Source organism: Kogia breviceps, chromosome 6 (genome assembly GCF_026419965.1).
Source record: "Kogia breviceps isolate mKogBre1 chromosome 6, mKogBre1 haplotype 1, whole genome shotgun sequence".
NCBI classification, from domain to species: domain Eukaryota; kingdom Metazoa; phylum Chordata; class Mammalia; order Artiodactyla; family Physeteridae; genus Kogia; species Kogia breviceps.
The window spans coordinates 27,814,619-27,836,243 of NC_081315.1; the positions used below are offsets into that span (position 1 = coordinate 27,814,619).

Consider the following 21,625-nt stretch of genomic DNA (forward strand, 5'->3'; position numbering starts at 1 on the left):
TGAACTGCTGATCTCATCCAATTCCCTCATTCTGCAGAAGGGAGACAAGGGTCTAGTGAAGTTAACTCATTCACTTGACAACACTGAGGGACTTATCAGCAAGGTTAGGGACTGAGCCCCTGGTCTTCAACAGTGGAGCTCTCAAATATTGTTGTGATATCAGAGAGGAAGGAAACAGATTTGGAGGACTAAGTCACACTCTGAACCAAAGTTCCAGTTTTTCTAAGAATATTTTATTTTCCATTTGTGTTCTTTATACATTGGGCATATTCTCACCCATTTTTAGAGAGTAACTCTTATGAAAGATGATACATGATTAGTCAGTAAAGTTTCCAGATACATACAGTCTCTGAAACCACCCAATGAAACCAATATTAGCACCAAAGGTCCACTATGCCTAATTGCCTGAAAAATCAAGTTCCATGGTCAAGATATAAGCCTTGATGTAGTTGAAAAATTCTCAGTTGTGGACTGAGAGACACTGGGGCTCAAAACTTTGAGCCTCTGTCACCTCATCTTTGAAAAAGGGGTAATAAAGCCCACGTCACAGAGCTGTGAAGATGAAATAGGATAATGTGTGGGAGATGGCATACAGCATGATGCCTTTCACCAGCTTTCAGCATCAGCCCATAATCCTTCAAATAACCCCTGTAAACTACTTGATTATTATTATGCACTCTAGTATCCATGTAAATGGAGTGCTATGGACTGAATGTTCGTCTCCCTCCACCCCCATATGTCGATGCTCTAACCCCCAATGTGATGGTATCAGTAGGTGGGGCTTTTGGGAGGCATTTAGGGTCATGAGGGTGGAGCCCGCATGATAGGATTAGTGCCCTTCCAAGAAGCAGGAGAGACATTCGAGCTGACTCTCTCCACCATGTGAGGCCAGTGAGAAGGCAGCCCTCTCTCTGCAAGCCAGGAAGAAAGCCTTCAGCAGAATCTGACCATGCTGGCATCCTGATCTTGGACTTCTAGCCTCTAGCACTATGAGAAATAAGGGTCTGCTGTTTAAACCACCCCATCTGTGGGGCTTTGTTACGGCAGCCTGAGGTGCCTAAGACAGAGAGGGACACCATGCCTGTAGCAGAACGGGAGTTAGGAGTTTATAAACTACTCGTTCCATTGATTCTATTGAGGCAGTGTCTATTTCAAGGTGGACGGGCACAGAAGATGGGTCCAGCTAGACAACACCCATCACTGTGTACATTGACTGGGTGACATTCCTGCTGCAGTGCTAATGACCCAGATGCACAGATGAGTTTTAAATAAGGAGGTGGAGGGTCTCCACATATGACCTTCTTTTTTTGGTTTCTCTCCCTTCTCCACTTGTTTCTTTCAGAAAAGTATCAATCTCAGAACTTAAGAAAAATTAAATAACCACTTCAGAACCTGCCCAAAACACAACCCTATTAAATTAGCTTAGGGTTTCATCGGTGGAAGTGAGGGATATAAAACCAAAATCATCTCTCGTGTGTGATACAATAAAAATGGATAATCATGTGACCTAGTTTGGGTTCTAGAAGTATCTAAAGACACAAATTCAGAAAACACTTTATATATCAAGACACAGCAGGTGTGTACTCCTCCTTCAATCCAGAGGGGCGCTGTCAAAGCTACCATCTCTGGAGCCTCCCTGGTGGTGCAGTGGTTAAGAATCCGCCTGCCAATGCAGGGGACACGGGTTTGAGCCCTGGTCCGGGAAGATCCCACATGCCATGGAGCAACTAAGCCCATGCGCCACAACTACTGAGCCTGCACTCTACAGCCCACAAGCCACAACTACCGAGTCTGTGAGTCACAGCTACTGAAGCCCGCGTGCCTAGAGCTTGAGCTCCGCAACAAGAGAAGCCACTGCAATGAGAAGTCCACACACCGCAATGAAGAGTAGTCCCTGCTCGCCGCAACTAAAGAAAGCCCATGCGCAGCAACAAAGACCCAACACAGCCAAAAAAAAAGCTACCATCTTTGTGTCTTATGACCTGTGTCAAAGGGGGAAGCCTGGAGCCCTCCTTAGTGTGTTAGTTGGTTATTCCATTCCTTGCCACCTGCCCATCTTGCAATATAATCACTGCATCAAAACTAATTTTTCTCTATCAGTTTTTCAATAAAGAAATATACTCCAGTGAGTTTATTTTGTATTGAAGAGTATTTTTACCTGAAGAGACCAAAGTCCTTGAGCACATTAACTGAATGAAAGAACAACATGCTAATATTAGCCACACTAAGCCTTTTAAACATAACATATGATCTTAAACTGGTTTTGACTTTTATTCGAAATGAAAAATAGCTCCCTCTAGTTAGCCAGAGTAAAGCTGGGACATATTTCTTGCATCACCACTACTCTGTGATTCCAATATAGTTATAAATAGCTTAAACAGTTCATTCCATTTGCAGTCTCCTATTTGTTTTGCTTCAATTTCATACTATACTGGCAATTACACAGCTTCATTAACTACTTAGGAAATTTCTCAACTACACTACAAGAAACGCCACGCAAGAAATATTAACCTACAGCAGTGATCTTGAAGTCAACCTTGAAAGGGAAATCCTTTTCATCAAGTTTACATGCCAAGCCCTAAAAGCACTGTAGGGTCAACCCACATCAAAAACCTTGTTTCTGACCCTTGTACTGGAAAGAAGACTCATTACCAACCCCCAAAATCATCACTGAGTGCCAATTATGTAGAAAGTATTTTGCTAGACATAAAGGAAAAATGTTAAAATACTTCCTGTATTCTAGGAGTTTACAGTATATCTGGAGTAAAAATGTATGTGTAAAAATACACACACACACACAGAGTAAAACATAGAAAGTACCAAAGGACTGATATAGAAAAAATTGACACAGATAAAAACAGTTTTGGGGGAACAAGTCACTATTGACTTTGATGGTAAGAGAAGTGATTGGAGAGGAAGTATCCTTTGGGTTGGGCTTGGGGGAGGGGAAAGGAAAATGTTAGGAGCAAAGGCACAGCAGTGGAAAGACAGGACAAAGGGAAGAGGAAGGTTAATTTGGTGGGCATAGAGTTTATGCAGGGAAATAATGCTGAAAATAGCATTTTAAAATTAATTAGCTCTATTTTATATACAGTAGTGTATCTATCTCAATCCCAATCTCCTAATTTATCCCTCCCCTTTCTCTCCCTGTTAAGCATAACTAATTAGAACCTGCTGTATAGCACAGGGAACTCTACTCCGTACTCTGTAATGGCCTATATGGGAAAAGAACCTAAGAAAGAGTGGACATATGTCTATGTAGAACTGATTCACTTTGCTGTACCCCTGAAACTAACACAACATTGTCAATCAACTATACTCCAGTAAAATTTTTAAAGAAACAGAAAACAATAAAATTAATTAGTTCATCAAGTGCTTACTAATGCCAGACAGTATCCTAGATGCTGGCCATGCAAAGGTGTACCACACAGGCCAGCTTCCTCCCCTCCCTGGGCTTACGTTATGGGGTCAGGGGGTCTGCTACAGAGAAAATAAACATGTGATATGACGGGAGGGATCGGGCAAGGTGGTCAGGGAGAGTATATACCCTAGGTCTGGTGGTCGGGCAAAATCTGTCTGAATAGGAATACTCTGAGCTGAGACAAGGTGAGAATGCACCATCCTCCGTCACAGAGCGAACAGCAAGTGTGAAGGGCCTGAGTCAGGAATGACCTTTGACCCTTCAGAGCACCAAAAGGTCATCAGTGGGGCTAACCAAGGGCGCTAGCAAATCCTCTGAGAGAATTCCTTCAATCTGCCCCTCACTATTTTCAATACCACTGTTTTGTGGTCCTGCATGAGGATGATGGTATATTACCTGAGTCATATTCTCTGGGGATACGGCAGGTGGGATCTCTTCATGACGCTGCCTTCACTTTTCCCACGACACCCCCCACCTGCCCACTAGCGCGGGAGCCCCATGTTTTGTTCACTGTTGAATTCCTGGTGCATAGAACAGTGCTTGGTGTATTTAAGTTGCTCAAGAAATATCTGTCAAATGAACACACCGAGTGAACATCTCTTATCTCCTCCTCCCCAGAGTGGTCCAAAATGAGAGGTGTGGATGGGGAAAAACAAGACAGGACAAGAAGTGAGTAAGAACATCTACCTGCGATTCTAGCTTTAAATTAAGACTCCTCTCCTTAGCGTACTCATTTTTCTCAGGTAAGGGAGGTCTCTGTCCCTTGCATGCTCCTCTCAGGAACTTCTCTTTTTTTAATTGGAGTAGAGTTGATTTACAATGTTGTGTTAGTTTCTGCTGTACAGCAAAGGGATTCAGTTATACATATATTTCTATTTTTTTTTCCAAATTCTTTTCCATTACGGTTTCATATTCTTATCCATTATGGGATATTGAATATAATTCCCTGTGATGAACTTTTCTTGATGTGAGCTGGTTACCCATTCCTTCAAGAACTTCCCTCCCCTCACCTCCTCTGCTGACATATCTGGAAGTAACTTTTAACTCCAAACTCTACTTCTCATCATCATGCTAGGTTGATAAAGGGGAAGAAATACTGTTGAAAAAAGAAGAAAAAGGGGGACTTCCCTGGTGGTCCAGTGGTAAAGAATCCACCTTCCAAAGCAGGGGACGCAGGTTTGATCTCTGGTTGGGGAACTAAGATCCCACATGCTGCGGGGCAACTAAGCCCGCACGCCACAACTAGAGAGCCTGTGTGCCGCAACTAAGACCTGACACAGCCAAAAATAAAAACAAAAACAAAACAAGATAATCGTTAGAAAAAAAAAAAAAGAAGAAGAAAAAGAAACACCTCCTGTTTGGGGACTGCACCTACATTTTCTCTGGCCTCATATATAACTGAATAATTATTTCTTGTTGGTCACTTACAAAACCTCCTCAGACCCCAGTGCACCCTCTCCTGCAGTTCCCTCTACGTGGGCCTCCGTCAGGTGGCAAGATGTCCTTTATACCTAGTTTTGTGCAAAAGAAAGATAGTTCCATTCTGCGATGCTTCTGTCCCTTGCAGACAAGGAATGACCGTTCTCTATTTGTGACATTGTTTTTCTTTATTCAGGAGTCTCAAACTCAACCATCTATAGGGGCCGGGCATGGATGACAGAGCACAAGGGCAGGGGGTATGGGAAGTGTGACGAGACAGGCAGCTCGTGCACCGTCTAAAGGGGGGACTCTGAGTCCTGCCCAGCAAGCCAAGTGCTCAGCCCGTTCTGCTAAACACCTTGGCCCTCCAGCTGCTGGTACAGGGCCTGGGGTGTTGGAGGGTCCAGTGCAGACAGAAAGAGGACTTCTTTTCTTTTATAGTTTACTCCCTTAAATTGGCAGGAAAAGAGGTGTAGGGGTATGTGTGTATGTGTGTGTGAGAGAGAGAGACAGACAGACAGACACAGAAAGAAAGAGAGGAGAGGAGGAAGGAAAGAGACAGGGCGGAAGTGGGGGGGGTAGGAAGTGAGACAGTAGGGAGGGGAGAGGGAAAGGGAGGCAGTCAGAGACTAGAAACACAGCAACTACACAGTTCAGTGTCCCCGTGAGCGGAGGGAAGTAACAAATCCTACCTGAAAGCAGCAGCAAGGGAACAGAGGAGGGAAAGAGAGGCTGGGGACAGATGGGGGAAAGCGAATGGAGCCCGTGCAGGGGATGCTGAACCAGGCTCATCACACCCTCTGGCTCTCTCATCAGCACCTCTGCCCCTTGTCCCAACCCTGCTGGAGCCAAGGGTCCAGGCACAGAAGTCAACTCCTGTGGCTCAGGAATAGCAACCAGCCCCCTCGGGAGGCGAGGGCGGGGCGTGCCGAGCCCTGGGTCCCTGTGGGGACACTCTGATCCCTGCCTGGACAAAAGGGACAAGGCCTGGAACACACAGCACGAGTGAGCCAAGACTACTGGAATTTTAGGACCTTAGGTGCAGACGGACCTTAAGGAGACTGTCCTGTTGGTGGACTGGCCTTGGGGAGGGCCACTCACTAAGGACAGCTGGGCTATGGCGGCACAGTGGTCCCCAGTGGGGACACAACAGGGATGGAAACATGGCCTGAAACGCCTGATAACTAAGTCCTATGGTTTTCTACTGGTGCCGCCATCACACAGCCAGCACCGAGCAAAGAGGGCAGTGTGGGCTGACGTCACCTCCCCTCGCTAATGAGCCGGGCAGACACCGCCCTCCCAGGAGCCACACTCAGCACTCACCCGAGGGACTCAGAAAGTGGCACGAAGACTTAAACCCTCTCTCTCACCAACAGTCTTTGAACCAAAATAATCAAAGGTTCAGAACTACAAAGACAGTGAAAGATCATCAAAAATGCATTTTTTTTTAAATTGGGCTCTGACTTGAAACAATATAAACATGCTTTTAAATATACTTTTAATTCTATATTACTCAGCCATTAAAAAGAATGAAATCGGGCTTCCCTGGTGGCGCAGTGGTTGAGAGTCCGCCTGCCGATGCAGGGGACACGGGTTCGTGCCCCGGTCCGGGAAGATCCCACATGCCGCTGAGCGGCTGGGCCCGTGAGCCATGGCCGCTGAGCCTGGGCGTCCGGAGCCTGTGCTCCGCAACGGGAGAGGCCACAACAGTGAGAGGCCCGCAAAAAAAAAAAAAAAAAAGAATGAAATCATGCCATTTGCAGCAACATGGACGGACCTAGAAATTATCGTACTAAGTGAAATAAGTCGGACAGAGAAAGAAAAATACCATATGATATTATTTATATGTGAAATCTAAACTACAACACAAATGAACCTTTCTACGAAGCAGAAACAGACTCACAGTCATGGAGAACAGACTTCTGGTTGCCAAGGGGGAGGTGGGTGGGGGACGGAAGGACTGGGAGTTTGGATTAGCAGATGTAAACTATTATACATAGGATGGATAAACCACAAGGTCCTACTGTACAGCACAGGGCACTATATTCAATATCCTGTGAAACTATAATAGAAAAGAATATGAAAAAGAATATATATATTATGCATAACTGAGTCACTGCTGTACAGCAGAAATTAACACATTGTAAGTCAACTATATGTCAATAAAATTAATAATATATATATGCTTTTAATTCTAAAATATTGGCTGACACTTAAAAGAGTGTAACACTGAACCTTCATTTCAGAAATTTAAAAAAATCGGAAGAAATTTCATTTCAGGCTTAAATGGGAGTTTTAATACGTGTATTGAAATTGGTAAGACGTTTGAATACTTGCAGTGATCTGGAGCCATATATGATAAGCTGTTTCAAGGTGAAATTGAATAATGAATCATTTAATACATATTTGAAAAGTTTTAAGTTTATAATAAGAAAAGTTCTATTCTAATTTAAAGTATTAACTCATACCTTCACCCCAATGTTTAATAAAATCTTAGAAAGAATGTTTTCCTTAATTATTCTCTACCTCTCATCTTTCCTCCAACTCTAATGAAGCCAGTACACAGCTGAAGGATAAGATCTTTGGGAACTTTCAGAGCCATTCACAGTCGAAGGCAAACACACATGATCAACTATTCAAGTTTCCTTCACCATTTTAAATATAGCAACGTCTCTGTTGGTGAAAACGCCTCCCCGCATCACACTTCTTGATCATAAGCTTCACCCTCGTAACTAGTGATGATAACCTAGAAAACCCCTTCTAGACCGATTAATAGGTTGTTTGGTTCATTTGCTCAATGATTCATTTATTCACCAAATATTTATGGAGTACCTGCTATGCCCTGGACACAATGCCACGGGCTGGAAATCAAAAAACGATTAAGACAGAGCCTGTGATTTCAAGGAGGAGGTGCCAGTCAAACGAGGGAAGGATACTGATGCTTAAAAAGATCGGCCAATGTGGGTAAGAGGGGGTCCAAGACAGTTGAGGGTGGGTGGGAAAACAAGGGAGGGTCCCACCAGTGCATTCTATCCTCAGCTGAACAGCATGCATTACTCCCTTTCACAAAATGCCAGACAGTTTCCTTCCCTTTGGCAAAGGGTCTGAGGTACAGGCACCGGCTGAGAGACACAGAGGGACAGGTTCAGAAGACACGAATGTGCAGGAGTCGGCAGGCAAGGGGGAGGCGTGTTCGAGCTTTCCTGTTCCTGACTTAACATCAGTTGCCACAGCTTCTTTTCTGAAGCCCTCTCTTTCCCTGGGATCTGTGACCTAACATTTTCCTGTCTATCCTCCTTTAACCACTGCCCCTAAGATGAGTTCAAAATTTGTGTCTTCAGTGGGACCTCTCTTTAGGCTTCTGATCCGTATAGGTAACTGTGCATTTGATATCTCCTCTTGGATCACAATTTCAAAGGCAATTCAATCCTAACATGTTTAAAAGTGGCCTCATGCTCTTCCCTTCCAAACCCTGGTCTTCTACCCTGGCTCCCTAACCCAGTGAGTGGTGCCATATCTTCCCTGGCACTTATGGCTGAGGCTTGAAAGTCATCTTACACACCTACTTCCTCCTCCTCCAATTTCTATCAGAATCCAACCACCCTCAACTCCTATTGACTCTGCCTTTCAGCATCTTTGCATTTCTCTCCCGGTCCATCATGACACTGCCTTGTATTCAGTGCTGGACCCTCAACCTAGATCAACTTTCCTCCACCTATACTTCCTTCCCCTGGATGACACTAGCTTCATCAATCCCAGGGAAGCCTTTCCTGTCTAGACCAATACCTCCCATTAACTGCTCTCAAAGCACTCTTCTTTCAATACTTATCAAAATTATAATTCTAGGATTTTTCGGGATTTCTGTCTCTTCCATTAGACTGTATGTTCCATGAGACTGGATATATATTTCACTATTCTAAAACCACTGCTTAGAAAAGTGACGACAGTTAGTAAATATCTCCTTAATAAATGTAGGCTGAAGCATGCATATGCAAACTTCAGCTGCAGCCCATCCTCTGTAATTTATTAGTTTCCCTAAAACATACAGGGTCTGTGATGGCACCCTGTGATCCAGTTACCACAACAAGGTCTATTTGTTGATGGGATTTGACCAAAAGGCTTTATGTCATTTCCAAATGTTTCCTGGGAGTAGGTCCTCCCTCCCCCTTTGAAAAACACAGCTCTGCCCTGTTCTTTCTAGTTGAGAGAAAACTTAAGTCTAGGCTGGGGTTGAGGTCAAAAGTTTTAAGAATAGGGAACAAAATGTTCACTCTAACAATTATATAATATCATACTATTTAACTACTTGTAACATTAGAAAGCAATTTTTTTGTTGTTTCCATTTTATATCTATTAACATTTTCTAGAATAGACATGCATAGAGCTTATATGACCTTTTCTTTTTTTTTTTTGGTTTCTTATTTCTTATTTACTTCTAAAAGCCTTCGATGACATTAATTTTCAATGACAATTTTCAAAATTAATTTTTTCAACGACATTAATTTTGAAGGTGTACAGGCTTCAGATATAAGGTGCTTCCCCCTAAGTTTCATTTGTGAAAAAGGATTTTACAATTTTGGATTTTGAAACATGTACCCCTGGATTTTTACACACAACTAAAAATTAACAGGTGACACCAAAAGCATAGCAAACAATGACAAAAAATAGATGAACTGAACTTCATTAAAATTAAAACCTTTAATTTTAAAAGTACATCAAAGGACACTATCAAGAGAGTGAAAAGACAACCCACAGAATGGGAGAAATATACATATCATATATCTGATAAGAGTTTACCATCCAGAATACATAAAGAACTCCTACAACTCAGGAACAAAAGACAGACAACCTAATTAAAAATGGGCAAAGGCGGAGCAACTAAGCCCGTGAGCCACGGCCGCTGGGCCTGTGCGTCCGGAGCCTGTGCTCCGCAACGGGAGAGGCCACAACAGTGAGAGGCCCGCATACCGCAAAAAAAAAAAAAAAAAAAAAAAAATGGGCAAAGGACTTGAATGGACATTTCTCTGAAGAAGATATACAAGTGGCCAAAAAGTCTATGAAAAGATGTACAACATCAGTAGTCATTAGGGAAGTGTACATCACAACCACACTGACAGTACTTCACACCTACTATGAGATAAGTCAGGCAGAGAAAGACAAATACTGTATGATATCACTTATATGTGGAATCTCAAAGAGCCAAGATTGAGAAAACAGAGAATAGAATATTGGCTGCCGGGGGATGGGGGAAGAGGAGGGATGTCGCTTCAGGGGACAAAGTTGCAACCAGTAGACAAGTAAGTCCTGGAGATCTAACGCACCATACAGTGAATATAGACAGCAATACCATATTATAATAAACAAACTGGCCAAAAGACAAGATCTTAGTTATTCCCACCCAGAAAAAGAAATAATTATGTAATGCGACAGAAGTGCTAACTACTGCAGCAACGGCAATCATATTACATATAAATGTGTCAAATAACATGTTGTATACCTTAAATTTACACAATGTTATATGACAAATATATTTCAAGCAGAAGAAACCAAAAAAACCCCCAATACTTCATACCCACTAGTATAGCTATTAAAAAAAGCACAAAACAAAACAAAACAAAAACAGAAAATGAGTGTTAGCAAGGATGTGGTGAAATTGGAACTCTTGCTGCTCTTTTTAATTTGTACACTGAGGGTGGGAATGTAAAATTGTGCAACTGCTGAGGAAAACAGTTCAGTGGTTCCTCAAAAGTTACATGTAGAATAACCACATGCCCCAGCAATTCCACTGCTAGGTGTGTACCCAAAAGCAATGAAAGCAGGACTCAAACAGATACTCATATGCAAATGTTTATAGCAGCATTAACCATGACAGTCAAAGGCAGGAATGACCCGTGTATCCGTGAATGGATAAACAAAATGTGATCAATTCTCTTTATTTGGTAAAAATAAGTACTGTAATTATATTCTATAAAGTTGTAGTAGACACCGATCATAACATTTTCATCAGTTGATCTATACACAGTCTTGTTTTATGTGTATTTCTGCTTAAAGACACCTTATTAACATATATTATTGATTCATTAACATTGAAGTCACAGCTAAGAGCACTGTCACTCATGCCTGAAAGAAGCTTACGTAACACCTGTATTTTTTTCCCTAAGGCACATTACAGCCTTCTTGCACTTAGGAACACTATAGAGCACTCTGGCACTCTGCGTGTGGGTCATTTTAAACAGTGAAATCACCAGCAAAAAGCACAACAATGCAAAAAACAAGGCACTAAATAGACCATGGAAAAGACGCTTGTTTACACTATGAGAGCTGAAGCAAGAAGGCAGAGTCTCAGCTGAAATGTACATGCTGTGGACCTCAAATTTACGGCCTCTCTGTGCTGCAAATACTGACTTTGGGGTTACAAATAAATGTGCCAGAAGGCCAATGCACAACTACAGAATCTGCGAACAATGAGGTCAGGTCTATACATACGTACAATGGAATATTATTCAGCCATGAAATGAAATTCTTATACATGCTACAATAAAGATGAACCTTGAAAACATTATGCTAAGTGAAATAAGTCAGGCAAAAATAAGGACACATATTATATGGTTCCATTTATATGAAACATCTAGAATAGGCAAATTCACAGACCAGAGGTTATCAGGGCTTTGGGGAAAAGGAGGATGTCGAGTTACTGCTTAACTGGTCCAGAGTTTCTGTTTGGGATGATGAAAAAAGTACTGGAGATGGATAGTGAGGACGGTGGTGCAACAATGTCAGTGCAATTAATGCTACTGATTGTGCACTAAAAATGGTTAAAGTGGAAAATTTCATATTATATGTATTTTATTACAAAGAATCAATAGATTCACTGAATAAGGTTAAATGAATCTTCTATTAAAACAAAATCTAAAGGAGACACTCCGGATGGCACCAAAAGAGATTTGTATTTACCCACATGTCTTCTTAAAACAAAGAACCTCCTTAATACGCTTTCCTTTTTTTTTTTTTTTTTTTTTTTTTTTTGGCCACACTGAGCAGCTTGCAGGATCTCAGTTCCCTGACCAGGGGTCGAACCCAGGCACCCTGGCAGTGTAAGTGCAGAGTCCTAACCACTGGACCGCCAGGGAATCCAAGTGTGTTTTCCTTTTGGATTATAGACCATATTTAAAAACAGGCTTACTATTTAATAATATCAGCTGATTATTTAGGAAAACAAGTAAATTAAAATGTGCCTGTCAGTTGTTTGGCCTCACTTCATGCTTCTGAAGCATGAAGAAAATTTATGCACTGGTAGAATTATTTGTTCTGACTAATTGCCCAAAGAACGGTCACCCCAAGAACCAACAACTGATGCTCCTAATTTATCTTGGACTAAAACTGCCTCCAAGGTCCACTGTATTTGGGTGAAGTGATACTCTCAGGGCAACTACTACCGGTACAATTTAGGTATTTTGGCACTACATGTCCACTTTGAATCTTTCACGTCCCTTTTCTTTCTTTTATCACCAATCTGTTTCTCATCTGCTTCCTTCCCTATTGAAAAACCCCTATTTTCATATCTTGAGAGACAGCCATCTGTTAGAATATGGCTGTGGTTGCTATCATCATTCAAATGTTCCTTTTTAATTTATCTATTTCTTGACCCAACAATTACAAAGAAGCATGGCTGGATATAAACATGCACGAAATGTGCTAATGTAGAATGCAAACAATATTAAAATGTAAACTTCACATAGGGAGGAATTCATGGCCAAAGAAAAATCTAGTACTATTCTTTCAATCTTTTTAAAATGCATCATAAACCTAAAAATGTTTCACTACAGAATAACATTTTGGCTTCTCTTATGATCACAAAAAAGGGTAATTATGATTGTCATGAAAACACACTGAGCAGATGTATACTATTAACAAAAGAATCATTATATGACTGTGCTCAAAAACTGGCACTTTATACATTCACATTTCCTAGAAATTAGACAGTCTTCCCAACTGGAGTAGATACCAAAAGAGATTGTTTTCTATTAATTGTGGCTTTGCACCAGTCAAGTTTTGGGAGCCAATTGGATCATCATTCTTTGGGACAATTCCCACATACTATCATGTGAGATCTATATACACTGATTTATATATACTCAGACATGTGCATTATAATTTTGTAAAAAAGTAATTTTTAAGTTCTCAAATGATAGCTTTTTAACTCTTAAAAAAGTATCAGTGGATTCTTTCACAAAGGTACACCTGTTTAGAAATCATAAAAGAGCACAGCAAATAACTCTTCGGTTTATTTTTATGAAGGCTAATTAATAGGTACTTACTCATTAAAGACTAGGTCTGGTGCAAAATAGAGAAATTGGCTGTTTGTATGTTTGTACGATCTCCAGCTCAAGGCAAATGATGACAGACACATCCAAGAATACTGGATGAGGGTAATTTGGTCCTCGAGAGGCAGGTTTTTAAATCCTGAAGAAGAGAACAATTCATCACAGAAATACACTTAGCATTTAAGTACATTCCAGGAAGAAGCTTCGTAAGTCAACCCCAAACTGCCCCCTTTCTCTCACTGACTCAAATCAATTCCACAGTTATTTACAGAGCACCTATCATGGACCTGGTCCTGTTCAACATTTCATGTTAAATTCACCTTAAATTCTCAATGAGGGTAAACTGCCAGGGCAAAAAAAAAACCTAAGATGTTCTGGGAGTTTCATTGTGGACGGTGGTCTACAACCCTTCGTTAGACTGAAAGAATTTGTAGTCACCTGTACCACTTGTTTCATCCTACTCACAATGAATAACTTCAAAATAAAAGATAATTTAATGACGTCAACTCTTGCATATCTGCAATACTGGTGGAAGATTTTACTTTCCATGAGTCTGCAGTGATTGAAAAAGTCTTACTCCTTGCTTCCCCTAGGCTGGGATAATGCCAGACTTCAAGAGACCTCTGAGGCAGAATAAGCATCCTTATGATGCTGTCCTGCTTTACCCACAGTCTTTCTTTCTGGGCCTCAGGCCTTTCTTTTGTTTCTTTTCTCACCCTCTGTACTCCCAGGGGCACCAGGGTATTCTTCTGTTTGTATATAGTTTCACCTGGGCAAGCTCCCCGTCAAAGAGTCAGTCATCAGAGCCTTCCCCAGTCTTTTGTCTTATGGCTGCTGGTTGACCACAGGGCATCTAAGAAACTGCTTTGGATTAATGAACTGGGACAATGTGATCACAATTCTGAGCAATGTTTCTGTAGATTAATAGGGGCCTTAATAAAATGCTACAGCATAAAACTGACTAAAGTAGGAATTTCAAGGACAAATTAAAGGGTTATGGAGGTAAGATATTTTCAGAGAGACTCTTTCAGAGGCCCCTGCAGCTTAACTGAGAGGTCTTTTTTTTTTACAATTAATTTTTACTGGAGTATCATTGATTTATAACGTTGTGTTGGTTTCTGCTGTACAGCAAAGTGAATCAGTTATACATATACAAATATCCAATCTTTTTTAGATTCTTTTCCTATATAGGCCATTACAGAGTATTGAGTAGAGTTCCCTGTGCTATACAGCAGGTCCTTATTAGTTATCTATTTTATGTATAGTAGTGTATATATGTCTTGATTTACCTCGTCTAGGGCTTAGAGTAGCCCTGGCTATGAGCTGCCAATAATGGGCTCAATTCTTGCTTTGACAACTAGAATGTGTTTTGCCTTATTAATATTACTGGAATGAAACTTTCCATTTCAATCCTCAACATAAGAAATGGGTATGTTCTATTAACAACAGAACCCTTAACTCTATAACTTCTCAAGAGAAATGAGCACATTCACCAGATTTTTCTTCTACACACTTGATTCATTTGACATTGAGTAAAAAACTGGGTGTCCGGATCGAACAGATAGCAAACTCAATCGCACTGCTGCATACGGTATGCTCCGTTGCCCTGACGTGCCTAGTTCAGGATGCAGACCCTGAAAGGCGAGGCCATCCTACCTGGAATTACCTTCGCCCACTTCACGACTTGGATCATCTGTTTGCCTGCTAAGCGGTTTAGGGTGGAGAGCAGATTTTCGGCTGTATCTGGTTTGGAGTTGTCATAGCCTGCATACACAATCTCGGGTTCGATGGTTTCAAGGACCATGGAAGGGGAAGGTGTGAGCGCTCGGGAAATCGTGGAGAGTTGAGGAACCAGCGCTGAATTGACGGAGGGCTCTTGCGCGGGAGCAATGTATGTAGTTCCTTCCTCTGGGCTCTGGGGTGGGGGAGGTGGAGGCTGCTGTGACTGTTCCTCGTGAATCCCTTTTAACTTCCCCAACTTCTTGGACTTTCGAGCTGTTAAAAAAAAAAAAAAAAAAAAGAAAGAAAGAAAGAAAAGAAAGAAATTATAAACAGCAAATTAAGATTACGTTTGGCATGATAAATACCATCTAAAGCACAACACTTTTTATATGTTATATACAAATATTGTTAAGAGTAAATCTTAAGAGTTTGCATTACAAGAAAAAAAAATTCTATTTCTTCCATTTTGTATCCATGTCAGATGCCGAACGTTCACTAATCTGATTGGGATAATCATTTCATATCGTATGTAAGTCAAATCATTATGCTCGAGTATTATCTCAGGAAAACTGGAATTAAATACATAAATCAATAAGTGGCACCACACCAAAAACGGAATTAAAAAAAGATTATGTTTGGCATGCCTTACATGAGGTAAATTGCAAGCAAATATTGACTTATATTGATTAAAGTGTCCTTTTCCTCTAAGGATGTCTTGTTATACTAGTAGGAACAGCCCCTTTTCAATATTTTTCTGCTACCAGACACTGTCCTAAATTCTTTTTATAAATTAACCACTTCGACAATTTTATGACTAGGTACTATTACAGTTCTCATTTTATAAAGAGGAAGCAGAGCAGAAGGGTCAAGAAATCTGTCCAAGGGCTTCCCTGGTGGCGCAGTGGTTGAGAGTCCGCCTGCCGATGAAGGGGACGCGGGCTCGTGCCTCGGTCTGGGAAGATCCCACGTGCCGCGGAGCGGCTGGGCCCGTGAGCCATGCCCGCTGAGCCTGCGCGTCCAGAGCCTGTGCTCTGCAACGCGAGAGGCCACAATAGTGAGAGGCCCGCGTACCGCAAAAAAAAAAAAAAAAAGTAATCTGTCCAAGACTACACAGTTAGTATATGTAAAATAGAGTTAAGAGTTCAGAGGAAGGATAAATTATTTCAGATGCTAATAAGTTACATATGCCTCATCTAAATCTTATATAAGCCAATAATTCCCATCTATCACCTACCAAAGAGTTGGCGACAAGGGCTAGACTTGCCTGATTGAGCTTATTATCTTAGTGCTGTCTCGGCTCCCTCTAATTAGCTTTCTCTGGCCCTTTACTTATTCCTTTTTGGTGCTTCTCTACCACTTACTCTTCCTGCTGTGGTCCATGTACAACCACTTGCTTACTCAGAGTAGTTATTTTGTGCAGATGCTGTTAGACCGATCGATGTCCCCGGCTATACTGTGAACCGCTGAGGCATAAAGATTGGGTGTTCCTCTTCTTTTACAGCTCCCATGGCACCTTGGTAAATGCTATGCCTACATAAAGTGACTTACAGATTTCCACCGAATGAATGGGAGCTAATCAACCCCAAAGAAAGGCAACAGAAGGGAAGAAATGAAGTATCTGATGATTCCAAATTGGGGCACTAACTAGTAAACGTACAGGAATTAATGCTATTAAAAAATTCAGGTGTGAGTTATACCATTACACAATCCTTAAAAATCTCTCCTACTCTACATTTTTACTATAAATAAACAATTCACATGTCATATAGCCTATAACTAAAAGATATCACAATACGGTACAGGAATACCACTTCGGATTTTTAGTAGAATGTATTACAAGTGACCATATTCTGATTTACCCAGAACAGTCCTGGTTTATGCTTGTTTCCCAGCATGACTATTAGTAAGTGCCCTGTTTACTCCTAAAAGTACCACATTTTGGACAATAAATAGTGTGTTCATCATAAAACCAAAGAATCAGTATTAACTTTAATAGCAACTGCTTTTAAACAAATTTTACTGAAGTATAGTTGATTTACAATGTTGTATTAATTTCTGCTGTACAGCAAAGTGACTCAGTTATACATATATATATATTTTTTCATATTCTTTTCCATTATGGTTTATCACAGGATATTGAATATAGTTCCCTATGCTATACAGTAGGACCTTGTTTTTTATCCATCCTATATATAATAGTCTGCATCTGCTAATCCCAAACTCCCAGTCCTTCCCTCCCCCATCCCCCCTCCCCCTCGGCAACCACAAGTCTGTCCTCTATGTCTGTGAGTCTGTTTCTGTTTCATAGACAGGTTCATTTGTGTCACATTTTAGATTCTACATATAAGTGATATCATATGGTATTTGTCTTTCTCTTTCTGACTTACTTTGCTTAGTATGATAATCTCTAGGTCCATCCATGTTGCTGCAAATGGCATTATTTCATTTGTTTTTATGGCTGAGTAATATTCCATTGTATATATGTACCACATCTTTATCTATTCATCTATCGATGGACATTTAGGTTGTTTCTATGTCTAGGCTACTGTAAATAGTGTAACAGCAACTGCTTTTCATTCACATTTCTCTTGAGGGTTCTTACAATAGATATGGGGAAAGACCGGGGAGGTGGAAGGGAGAATTGGGAGGTAGATGTGAGGATTGGGGGATGGATGGCAGGTGGGTGGGGTTCATGGGGAGATGGATAGATAATGGGGAAGATGGGTGAATGAATGAATAAATGGATAAAGGACAGAGAAAGCTCAGATGTGCCAAACTGAGCTTAGAGCTATGGTAATAATTTACTTTGCAATTATAAGGTTTTCCATTTTATTGAGGAATTTATTTTAAAATTCTTGAAGTATCAGACACCTTCAACTTAGCTCTAACGTGTGAGAAACTTACAGGATATGAATTTAACACAGAGTAGGACTATGCCACACCGATTAATTTGATTTTCAAAATAACCATTCATGCTTGTAAGTATGGCCACTGATATTACATTTACCACTTGCATCACAGAAAGACTGATTCAGATAAAAGACAAGCCACTATCCAACAACAGACATACCTGCCACACATTCATAAAATACTGGAATTGGGCTTAAGAGATGAACAAGATATAATGCCTGCCTTTAAGAAGTTTGAAATTAGCAAAACAATTTAAAAATTTCAATTACTTCAGATCATTTCATTTCTCATGGACTGTCTCCTTCAATGAAAGAGGCAGAGAAGCCTGAGTTTTAGAACTGTCTGAATGAAAAGCAGATGTATCCTAGTCATGTAGTATGCTAATGCGGAGTGGCTGACAAAGTACTGCTCAGCAGTGCTGAGCATACAGTAGGGGACCAAGATGCTTCTGATGAATGAATCAAAGAAAAAAATAATCACTAAATGCCTCAAAAACTAGGCAAAACAGAGAAGGAGAAGGAAAGACTCAAACATGCAGATAATCCCCAATGCTGGTCAATGGACGACTGTATCTATAAGAGTTTGAGAAGATCCTCGATAGCACAGATTAGTCATTTGGGGAAATCAGACACTTGGAACTAACTGCCTCTGTGTCACATAAACTTACCTCTAAGCCTCAACTGATTCATCCAAAAACTGAGAATGATAGTGTTTCCCTCTCCTATCTCACAGAGGGCTCAACAGGTAAGAAAACTAAAAACAATGTTGAAAATTATCATTAACATCTGAATTAGTGCTTCAATGCTACTTCCATTCTTTCACATAATTTTGCAGATATTAAAACTCTTCCTGTTCATTAAAATGTCATTATCCTTTATAAGGCTACATCTGATGATAACCATCATTCGATTGATGAGAAATAGACAAGGGTGATATTCTCAAATTTTATTAAAAATGATATTTCCTTGCAAGTTAATTATAAAATTCATACTTGTTTTAGGCCTTTGATCTGTAATGCTGTGTCTAGTCTCATGGCTGATTTAAGGCCAATGCTATGAAATATCATGAAGAAGAATGCTTAATATTTTCTCAGCATTGATACACAAGGCTGTGGCCTGTAGCACAACCGACTGAGCAGATTATGAATATTATGATTAGCATTTCAGTTACATTTAATTTTATGTTGTAATTTTATGAATATATGAGGGACACTTGGAATTGAGTATTTATTTATAGTTCCTTAAATAGCTCAAGAAAATAAATATTTTCAGTGTGCAGATTCTTCAGCCAAATATATTCATCCTGCATCTTTTTCTAAAAGAGTACAGTTACATAACAATCATATTACCCAAAGTAGCCCTTCTAAAATGCTTGAAAATTTTATACTCTAACACACGCCACCTTCTAAAATTAAAGTTCCTGAAAGTTGTTAATGTCTTATGTGCTCCTATAACATCATTTTCCATGACCCTTATGGGTACTCAATAAATGTTTGTTGACACTTCATTTTCAAACTGTAACACATTTTAACCAACTATTACATATGTGAATTATTAATTTACTTCTGTGTAGGCAATGTTGGCAAGTTTGACATTTTAGGATAAAATTTCTGAATTGTTGTTATACCTTTTCAAAATTTCTACTGTGTTAATGATCCACCTGCAGAGTTATTACTCTGAAAATGCCACAACTAAAATAATAATAAGCTCAATTTATGGAGCACTTATGTGCCAAGCACAGTTCAAAACAATTTCTAGTGGTCTTAAGCCTTCCGATGCTCACCATGGCCCTACGATCAGGCAATGTTATTGCCATTTTACAGGTGCACAGAGACAGGAAGTACTTCTTCAAGGTTGCAGGGCTGGTAAACACCAGGGTTAGTTTTTGAATTGGGCCATGGCTCAGAGCCCACACTCTGAACCTCTGTGCTATGCAGTCTCTCTTCTAATCCTTTGCTCTTTATCTAATTTGTTTTTTAATACTTTAAGATTAGCACCAGCTTCAGATCCAAGTGTATAATTAAGATGTGTGCTAATTACACAGGAAAATCTCTGGCCAAAGATACTTAATGAGCATGTTTCCATTATCCAAAGCATCCGTGAACATAAATTAGGGGTCTTATCACTACCTACCACCTTACTAAGTTAACATGGAGTTAATGGCCTTTGGGCTTGGGAACTTATGTTCCCATGTGGCCCAGAGACACAATTCATTTCTCACCTACCAGCCACAGTTGCAGGGTGTGTGTGTGTGTGTGGTATGTATTAATATGACTGTGAATGTCTCCCAGCCCCACGTGAGCCTAGAGGAATTTCACATGTTCTACCTGGATGTTATAGAAACAGTATGTGCTTAGCAGCTGCCCCTAGGTGCCAAGTCCTTAATTACTATCAGCATCTTAGCAGCCACTTTCTCTTGGCACTGCCGGGGGACAGAACGCTATAGATTCCCCATGAATTGTTCCCCCAGGAGCTGTGCAATGGGAAGGCCCTGCTTCCTATCCAGAATGATAAGCTGGACAGCAAGCAGGAAGCGTCTGGTGGGACCCTATAAAAATTGTGAAAAATTCCCAACGGGGTCTCAAGATTCAAAAAGGCCCTGAAACACGGCCCAACTTCCTTTTTGGTTTGCTCTGTCTCCTGAGGCTGAGTTGGTCTGCTACATACCCTTTGGACAAACTGCCAGTGTGGTAGAATGACGGCCGGCTAGGAATGACATACCCCGCTTCTGCATCCCCCAGTAAAATGATGAGATGCACGGGATTCTCCTGGCACTTTCATCACTATCTTTCTCAAGTGTGTTCAAATTACAGATTCTTTAGACTCGGAGATGGGTCATTGGGACAACGTCTTTTTTTTTTTTTTTCCATCTGGAGTAGAATAAAAAAGCCTGATGGGGAGCTTTTTCAACCATAAAATTTCACTGGAAAGATGTAAAGTGAGAATTCTGTCATTTTAGAAATGCTTAGTGTCATGTCTTGAAATTTTAGGTCTTGGCAGTAAATATTAGAGAGGATATATTGAGGTTATATGAAAACATGTATTTTTTCTGTTCCCGGCCAAATGTAATTACTGGTTTAAACCTACAGGACAATGATAGCACCCACCCCATGCTCTTTCTTTCATAGACCATTTCTCTTGCCACTCTCCTCCTAATCATGCTTTCCTATTTTCCTCATCCCTTTTATCTGCATGACTTCTCCCCTTCTCCTGCCAGGGGAGGAAGACACCGAGAATTAGCGGAACAACCAAGTATTTCTGTGTCATGAGATCAAAGGAAGGAATGCCACCTTCCTACAGATTTAACTGGTTTTGCAGCAAAACCTCTCTCATTTTTACTAATAGGAAAAAGAACATCTATGGTTCTCAAAGCCATACACACTAACAGAATTGGGGTGAGGGTCAGGGGCACATTGCTTTATGAATAAATAATCAGCTTCTCAATTGATAATAAGGAAGTGGCGTTCCAATTGTTTATAAATCTCCTTGAGTGGTAATAGAACTTGAATACTGGGTGTCTTAAAAGGTATCCCTAAACATTCTCACGTTAATATACATAATTTAACAAACGAACAGGCATTTTTGATTTTATTAGTATAAAAACCACGCTAAGGCAAACTCAAACCCAACCTTGCACCACTTTTAAGACATTCCACACGACACACACACACACACACACACACACACACACACACACACACACACGCGCGTAACTGTGTAAGGTGATGGGTACATTAATTAGCGCGATTGTGGTAATCATTACCTAGGCATATTGATATCACAATACCACATTGTTCATGTTAAATATGTATCATTTTTTGTCAATCATA

At 40.5% G+C, this 21,625-nt stretch overlaps 1 protein-coding gene across 3 annotated transcripts in view; it reads right to left on the bottom strand.

Annotated features, from left to right (window-relative positions):
• The window catches only part of NR3C2 (nuclear receptor subfamily 3 group C member 2), a 378,984-nt gene that overhangs the window by 59,294 nt on the left and 298,065 nt on the right, over window positions 1-21,625 (bottom strand). For all 3 annotated transcript variants that reach the window (XM_067035635.1, XM_059066724.2, XM_059066723.2), the window contains exons 5-6: window positions 14,821-15,159; window positions 13,159-13,303 (exon numbers count right to left, since the gene is read on the bottom strand). In XM_067035635.1, the coding sequence (XP_066891736.1) occupies window positions 13,159-13,303; window positions 14,821-15,159 (484 nt within the window). The remainder of the gene's footprint in view (window positions 1-13,158; window positions 13,304-14,820; window positions 15,160-21,625) is intronic.